Source organism: Cenococcum geophilum (genome assembly GCF_001692895.1).
Source record: "Cenococcum geophilum 1.58 unplaced genomic scaffold K441scaffold_35, whole genome shotgun sequence".
Taxonomy (NCBI): domain Eukaryota; kingdom Fungi; phylum Ascomycota; class Dothideomycetes; order Gloniales; family Gloniaceae; genus Cenococcum; species Cenococcum geophilum.
In genome coordinates this window covers 1160593-1169502 of record NW_027137593.1, presented here as the reverse complement: position 1 = coordinate 1169502, position 8910 = coordinate 1160593, and the positions used below count along the sequence as shown (strand labels likewise).

At 38.0% G+C, this 8910-nt stretch overlaps 1 protein-coding gene across 1 annotated transcript; it reads right to left on the bottom strand.

Annotated features, from left to right (window-relative positions):
* Positions 1-690: 690 nt before the first annotated feature.
* Positions 691-1626, bottom strand: K441DRAFT_728103 (uncharacterized protein). Its single transcript, XM_067654169.1, has one exon. The coding sequence runs from the start codon at positions 1485-1487 to the stop codon at positions 933-935; it is 555 nt and encodes a 184-aa protein (XP_067501423.1). The 5' UTR covers positions 1488-1626; the 3' UTR covers positions 691-932.
* Positions 1627-8910: the final 7284 nt, after the last annotated feature.

Genomic DNA, 8910 nt, shown 5'->3' with positions numbered 1-8910 from the left:
CTACGTGATATCACCTTGTGATACCAACAGTTTCCATTAACTATGACCTACTGAATGACGACGCCGTCGTCATTCTATTTACCATCTACCTGATGTATATAAGAGAGCTTCTAGAGCCCTCTTCAATAAACAGAGTTCTCATTCTGAATTATCAGTTCAACAGGAGGCCAAACACGTGACCCATTTAGCTCGTTATGTCGGGAAAGACTTTGACATAGTCATTGATGCTGTAAAAGCATGGCTTAGTCTTCCTAACAACTCTCGCTGGTTGATAATCTTTGATAACTTCGACAACCCAAAAGTCTTGGGCAATAAAGATCCTTCAGCGGTAAACATTCAAAAGTTTCTCCCGGAAGCATACCAAGGGTCGGTTGTTATCACAACTCGGTTCTCGCAGGTCAAAATCGCTCATTCTATCCTGGTCCAGGGTCCAGTTTGGATACTATTTCGAACTGTCCGTCTGTTTCGAAAGTGGGAAGGTGAATTTGTTGCAATAGTGGGAGGATTTGATGATATTGGAACTTGATGCAGTAATGGCAAATAGGATATGATTAGATACAACGCGAGTGGCATGGTAATAAAGAGGAATCGTGTGTAAATATGTCTGGATCGCCTCGAGAAAATACGTAATGACCTAGCAGCATGTCTTTCAAAAAGCCACAGAGGGAGGCCCTTCCGCAAAACGAAATTCTTTGCGGAAAGGGAAGAACACGAGGAGTTGATGGGGAAATGAAATCGCCCGCAGCTAGTGGAAATCGAGGACTGTTGAATCTAACAGATTGTGCTGCCTCGGTACCGCAAGAAAAGCCATTGTTAGAATTTAAGCATACGTTGAAAACAACAAAGTTCTGGCAAAGGAAATCACGAGTGTCATCCCCATTCAATATCTTCCCCAGTTTCATACTCACTCCTCCCTTGCTTCAATGTTCAATCTATTTTGCTTTCAGAGCCGCCACAATCTTAGCCTTGATCAGCCCCTGATGCTCTTCTAAAGAGTCGACAGGGTCCATGTCCTCAATCAAAAGCCAAGGTGCAACGTAATCATAGCCACCCCTTTTGCAAGACATGAGTGTGAATATCTTCTCAGCACCCTTTGGTGAACGAAGAACTTTCATGTACTTTTCTTCAATGCACAAGACCTCTGACGCGTAAGAGAACATTGCAGCCAACATCCCTCCTGCGATGGCTGCAGCGAATGCACTGCCGCTGACAGTCCTGCTGCCCTGGTATTCGCTCACTGGGCCTGAATGTACCTCAATACTCTGTCCCAATACACTGAAATTCATGAGATCGTCCCGTGGGGTGGGATTAAATGGGGCAGGATTGCCATAGCCGTCAGATGCATGAATGGCCAACACTTCAGGAAGTCGAGCAGGGAAGGGAAGTTTCTCGTTGGCGCCATCGTTGCCGCTGGCTGCCAGGCAGACAATACCTGTCGAAAGGGCTCCCTTGATAGCCTTGGCTAAATCAGGATCAAGATATTTCATGCCCAAAGGAAGGATGATAATATCGACTTCACAAAATTCGGTGGACCATTTGACTGCCTGTTTTTAACAGTAAGCTTAGGTCAAGCATATTGCCGACTTTGAGCAACAGTTGGATAAAGAGACTCTACCTCTACGACGCGACTAGTGGTTTTCTTTGAAAACTTATTTTCAAACACTTTGGCCACGAAAATCTCACAGCTGGCAAGTCTCGAAAGCAAAATCACACAGCTAGTCTCGTGTCCAGTTTTGTCATCGCAGTCGCCGTTCTCGACGGTAAAATCGTGCAATTTGCCCAAAAGCGATTCCGACCGGTAGCTCAACTCCAATATCTCCGGGTGATTGAGGTCGATACCTGTGCCAAGAATAGCTACTTTGCATCTTGGGTTGCTTTCTCCACCATAACTAGAGGATCTCTTCCGTGTGACCATGAAGCTCCGCATTAACTTCTTGTAGCGTCTAACCAGTCTTTTGACAGTTGTATCGTATGACTGCAATCACAACGATCATTTTAGCTAAGGACGTGTCACAAGATTTTATAGTCATGACTTACTCATCTTCTCCTTTGCTAATAGCCATATTTGCAAACGAATAATCTACAGAGCGGTTGTGTGTAGAAGCCTGCCTCCTTCGGAGATCCTCAATTCTTGCCTCAATGTCGGCTCTTGAGACTGGTGGTGAAGGTGGAGAAGATTTTGATGGCAGCAGTGCAGAAATCTCTTCAGGTGTAGGTTTCTTGACACCTATCCCAGAGAACTCGATGTTATGTGAATGTCTGCCGTTGGTACGTATTGGGAACCACTGGTGAGTGTTATCATCCTCTTCCCCGACTTCCTCGGTCAACCTGATGGTACTGTCTTCGGCGGACTTTTGCTGGTACAGAGTCTGGGCGTATAAATAGCGGGCATCGAAAGTTTGGGTGTAGTTTGCTTTGAAGGCCTCGACGAGTTTCGCCGTCAACGAGCTCTCGCCTCGGACTGGAGTTTTGGCCTTTGCACTGCACGCAGCCAGGACATCAATAACGTTTGTGGTTTTCGTCTTTGGTCGCAGAATGCTGCCTCCAGCGTGGCAGCAGTCCAGTATAAAGAATATATCTGCCTTTACGTACGCTTCCAGGAAGATATCCTGAACTGTGGTCCAGTTTACGATTGGTTCGTCGAACCCCTCGATGCTGTAATGGCCCAGTCAGAAATATAGTCGAATCTGACGGGAGGAAATATTCTCTACCAACTCAAGACAAGTCTCTTGTCTCTTAACTCGGCATGGCCACCATAATAAACTATGAACAGAGACCGTTCTCGATTGTTGGCTTTTATGAAACCGTCCAACGAACTCCTCAAGAAACTTCCCGGCTCGTTTGATAGGATTGGCAGAACTGAGGTATTGTACGTGTAAAACGTTTTAAAAACCCCCTCCAATTTGGACAGTTGTTTTTCGAACTCGGGCTCGTTTGATTCCTTCCAGTCAGTGTGTTCGACAGGCAAGCCGCTCGACGAGCGCGCCTGCGATTGATTGATTAATAAGCAATCAATCGCAACCAGGAATTGTCATCAAGTAATCAATCGCAACCATGAATTCTCATCAAGCGCCTGCGATTGATTGATATAAAATCTCAGGGGTGGTTCGTGATAGACTTTTGGTGTTAAGGTGTCCGGTTTTAATAAGGTGTGCAGTATTAATCTAATTAGATCGCTTGGGAATGCAGCAATTAAATACGCTAAGATTAATAGGTTTAGCGTAGTCTATAGAACGCGTTTTATTAGCTGTATTTGCTTGCGCCTGTCCCCGTAGAGTTTTTTAATTATCTTCCAACCTCCATTACCTTAACCACCTCCAATACTATGCCTCTTAACCCCTTCTAACGAGCCAAACAAAGGCCTAGAACCTCGCCCTTACCCTCAGTAGAGCTCTATACGGAGCCTTGGCAGAGCTCCGTGCAGAGCTTTAAGGGAGCTTCGTAGAAAGCCTCTGGCAGAGCTTCGTGTAGAGCTTTCTGGCAGAGCTTTCTGGCAGAGCCTTTAGTAGAGCTCCGTGCAGAGCTCGTGTAGAGCTCCGTGCGGAGCCCCGTACGGAAAGGGTCTAGTAAAGATTTAGTAGCTAGGGAAATTAATTATGGGGCCTAGCTTTAAGCTAGAATTATTATAGATTAGTAGACTCTTAGTTAAATATAGCACGGGCTAAAACTAAGTTAGAGGCTCTACTAAAGGCTCTGCCAAAAAGCTCTGCGTGAAGCTCTGCTAAAGGCTCTCTATGAAGCTCCCTCAAAGCTCTGTATGGAGCTCTGCTAAGGCTCCGCATAGAGCTCTACTAAAGGCTCTACACGAAGCTCTGCTAGAAGCTCTGCAAGAAGCTCTGTATAAAGCTCTGCCAAGGCTCCACGTAGAGCTCTACCTACCGTCTTTATTATTATTAAATTTGACACCATTAACACGTAATTCCCTTATTCTAATTAATAACGCGTAATAGACCTCTTTTATTGTCTGAACGAGGTTGTCTATAACTAATTGGGTTAGTTACGTAAGCTAAGCGAGCTCACGAAATCCACTAAATTCCACCTGTAGAATAGGGGAATTAAGAAGCATCAATCAAAATTAGTTACTACCCAAAACTATTGCAATAGCAATACGTATCACCGGAAGTAATACGGACACTAATTAGTGATCATAGATTAGGAGACGTACCACCTATAAAGAGAGACGAGCTCGATCAGTCCCTACTAAAGGCCTCTACCGATCTCGTTTGCTAAGGAGCATTAGTCGACGTATATTTAAAAAGTTAACCCCTATCTAATAGGCCCTTAATTTTTCATACACGGCCCTTAGGTGTTTAAGGAACCGACCCCTTTTAATAGGCCCTCGGTTCGCGTCCATTACGCATTTTATACTACCCAGATCACGTTAAGGAGCATTAGTTAACGTATACTTAAAAAGTTAACCCCTATCTAATAGGCCCTTAATTCTTTATATATAGCCCTTAGGTACTCAAAGAACCAACCCCTATCTAATAGGCCCTTGGTTCGCGTCCATCACGCATTTTAATTAGCTCGCGTCTATTACGCGTTTAGAACCCAAAATCGAACTTAATAAGAATTACGAGACAAGAATTAACATGTTAGATATTAGGGCACAAGTTAACGCAGGATAGGAGAAATGGCCTAAAGGCATTAACTTACAGTCCGACGAAACCACCACAAAGGATATTAATAAATTTGTAAAGTTTAAGATCCTAGAATACGAAGCGTATAACCTTAAGGATGATAAACTATAGGAGGTCTATAAGGAAAATTTCTAAAACTTCATAATATAAATCTTTAAGGATTGCAACCAAATTAGTATCCAAAAGCTCCAAACATTCCTACGGACTAATGGCGTATGGATAAGGAAGTATAGGAATACTATAGTCCCCAAATCACTATTTAACACCTTATAAGAAGAAGACCCTATAGAATAGACTAAGCCTAAGATTAAGGAGCATATAGTAACTGGAGGAAAGTTTACCTTAGGACGAATTAACTACCTCCTTAAGAACAACTTCGCTAGCACCAGTACCATTAAAACCCTAATCTCAATCTCACTAGATAGTTCCTTCCTTATAGTAAATCTTAAAATATAATTAGAGTTAATCTATTAAGCACCTTACTCCACTAAGACTTGTATTAATTATTAATTTATCTATATACCCAGCTTAAACGCGGTACTCCCCGTAGTACTTCCTATAAGGTTCCGTAATATATTTACTACTAAGGTTATAGTAAATAGTAAGTTAATAAGATGCCACCTAAAGCACTAATTACAACGCTATCTACGGTAGCAATAACCTTAGGCGATGGAGACACTAGCATGCTAAGTAATTTAGATATTATTATAATAAATTAGCTTAGGAGTATTATTAAGTAGAATAATGCCAATTAGTAGGTACTATAGTAGTAACTACTAGATATAAGAAAAGAAAAGATTAAGATACTATTAATTAAGAGGTTTTTAGGAGAGAAGTATAAGCTAAAAGGATTCCTAACGTAGATTAAGTTAAAGGTGCGTTATAAGGGAACTAAGTTAGCTAATATATTAGACTAAGTGGCGTATATAGGATTGTTCTTAATAGGTTAGGCACTAGAGTAGTTTAAACCCTATCTTATAGAGATATAAGTAAATAGGTTAACTACTACTAATTTAGAGGTATAGTATATGTTCTTAAGCTAGGAAGGATTTGCTAGTAGACTAATATAGATATATAGAGATCTAGAGTTAATAGCTACTGTAGAGGGGAAGCTTTACTAACTTATATAAAGGGGATTAGTAATAGACTATATAACGCAGTTCTAAATACTAGTAGCGTAGACTAAGTGGAACTAAGGGGCGTTAATAGCTTAATACTAACGCGGATTAAAGACTAAAGTTTAAAGTACTATAATACTAATGGATGACCTAAGCGATATAAGGGAGTTAATTAAATAAGCTATTAAGGTGGATAACTAGCTATACTAAAGTGAGAAGTTAAGAAGAATATAGTAGGGACTGGTATATATAAGAAAGATATAATAGGTATCTAAACTATAGTATAGTGTAGAGCTAATAGACCTAAGCGGTACTAAGGAGGGCTAAGGTTAAAATAAAAGATTTGGAAAACCTAGCGAAGTAATATAGCGCTTAAGAGGTTTTAATAATTAGAAACCTAGGGAGTAAAGGCTAAACTAGGGATCTTAGTAGTAGAAGATATTTAGGCGGACTCTATAATAGGAATAGTGGCTTAAAGATAGAGCTTATATAAATTATAGGAAATAATGTAACCGACTACCGACACTATGCTGAGACACGAGATTACCGTCTTGGAAGGCTCCAAGACAGCGTCAACGCCACCCTATATATTGATTGCAGATCAATATTGCTTGCAGATCACTGTTCCCATTTCAGTTACCTATTATCCCATCATGTCTTATTACCTCCACCTTCTTCGTGTATATATAGAGACTTTAGAGCTACATTCACAATCAAGTCGTTCATTTAATTCTTCGCACTGCAAAGCTTACAAATAAGGTTATTTCGCTAGAGATTATAGAGGTGGTTAGAGTAACTACGTAGTAAAGGGAACTAGACTAGTAGACGATATATACGTATAAAGGGATAATAATATACTATAAGGAACTAAAGAGTGTTTAATTAATAGTTTTGCGTTTTATTATAATAATATATGCTAAATTTATAAAGACGCTAAGTATAGCGTAAGCTATTAACTATAAGAGCTTAAGTTAAATGGACTTTAGGGTATATAAGAGTTAGATAAAGAACTTAATAGACTCTATAAACTAGATTAGGACAAAGACGGTATAGTAAGCTAGTAGTTAGTGGAGAAAGTTCTCGCGTACTAGTTCTAATAAGCGGTAAGATTTAAGGATTAAGATAATTAGATTATTAGTAGCAATAATAAGGTAATAAAGGCGGCTTACTAGGAGTATATAGACCTTAAGGACGTAATAATAGAGGTAGAGGTTAAATTAGTAATAGAGACTGAATTAGTAATAGGGATTAAGACTCTATTAGACACGGTATCTATTACTTCATAAGATAGGAGAAGAGGAAAGTTTTAGAGTAAACTAAGTAGATAATTATTTAATATCGCTACCTTACTACTTAATAAAGGTAAAAGGCTATAGGCTTAAGATTCTTAAGATAAGATAAGAGAAGCTTAAGACTCTTAAAGTAAGATAAGATATACCTAAGACTCTTAAGATAAGATAAGGAAGGCTTAAAAACTTATAACGGACGAAAACCAATAGGAGAGAGCAATAGCTTAGTTTAGTGATATATAAATAAGCACCGGAAGAAAGTTCCTAGATGGTAGTCTAAGATTTAGAGAATAAATAGTAACTAGTATATAAGGAGGATAAGATATCTGACCTAAGGATTAAAAAGTTAATATGGCAATTAAAAAGTAAGAGGACTTTAAGGATCTAACTAAAGGTAGAAAGCTAAAAGAAAGTATAATTTAGATAATAAATCTTTATATAGTAAAGGTATAAGATAAGGTTAGAAATGCTAGGTTACCTAAGATATAGGGTACTAATATAAAGAGTTATTAATAGGCCTAGGGTAGGGACGCCTAAAGTAAAATGGTTAACTAAACTAGAAGAAGAAGAGGATCTAGGGATTCTAACTAGGTTTAAAGAAAGATATACTAAGGGTTATTATAACGCAGTAATAATAAGATACTTCCTTACGGATAGGCTATATATACTTAATTATTTATATAAAAAATAGTATAGATAGAGATATAGTGATAAGTAGGAAGACTTCTATATATAGTTAGATAAATAAGTTATTTAGGACTAAGCTATTATAGAAAAACGTATAAGTTATATTAAAGGAGTATTAATTATAATGTTAAAAAATCTAGAGGATAGATTAGAAGACTGGAGAGATAATAGATAAATCTTAGTACTAGCGAATAAGAAACTTACGTTTAGATTACCTAGAGGGAGGTTTAAACTTAAGGATAAAGACGAATCTAGAGTTAACCTAAAGTACCTAGCGTATTATATATTGGCATAGATTATATATATAGATAACTAATATAATATATATAAAGCGCTAAAGGCGAAAAACTAGAAATACCTAACTAGGATATAGTAGGCACCTAATAAAAAGAAATATAGGAATGCTAAATATATATATAGCTGGTATCTAGTAGATATTTAAGAAATAAATAATCTAACGCTTTAACTAGGAAGATACCTAATAGAAGAATGCTTAGACGGATAATAGTAGTGGGAATGCCTAGAAAATATATGTCTATAGTATATTAAAGATAAGAAATAAACTAGATATTAGCTAATAAAGAAGCTAGATATATTAGGATTAAGTAGCTAATAGTTAGGAAAAGGAGAGGCCTATAGGACTAGAGGGAACTAGTAGTAGAGCCTTAGACCCTTAAAGGAATTTAAGGACGGCACCTAAATTTATAAGTTAATTGGTAAGATTAGTAATTTAAAGCGCAAGTAGATAGTAGAGTAATAAGGAACTATATCTTACTAGTAATAGTTAAGTAGATAGGGCTACCTTAGAGATAGAAGGAGTGGCTATACCTATTAGTAATAATTTTAGAAGATCCAATAGCCTATAGAGGAGGTATTATTAATCTTAAGATAGAACCTATTTAGATAACTATTAAAGGAAGATAAGTTATAATATCTTTTAATATCTTACTATTAGGAAAGGATAAGGCAGTATTAGGTATGCCTTAGTTATAGGAATATAATCCAAAAATTAATTGGGTTATAGGTTAGGTTAATATTAAGGATACTTAATAACGTAAGATATAATAGTAAACTAAGTTAGAGCGATATATAAGGAGACTAAGTAAGGCTTAGGTTACGTACTAAAGAGATACTATAAGTACGGTAAAAAACTATAAAGCCTAGAGAGTAAGAAGC

What these genes read in the sequence shown, in the direction of transcription:
- K441DRAFT_728103 (XM_067654169.1), bottom strand. Translation starts at nt 1,487, where the DNA reads ATGAAATATCTTGATCCTGATTTAGCCAAGGCTATCAAGGGAGCCCTT.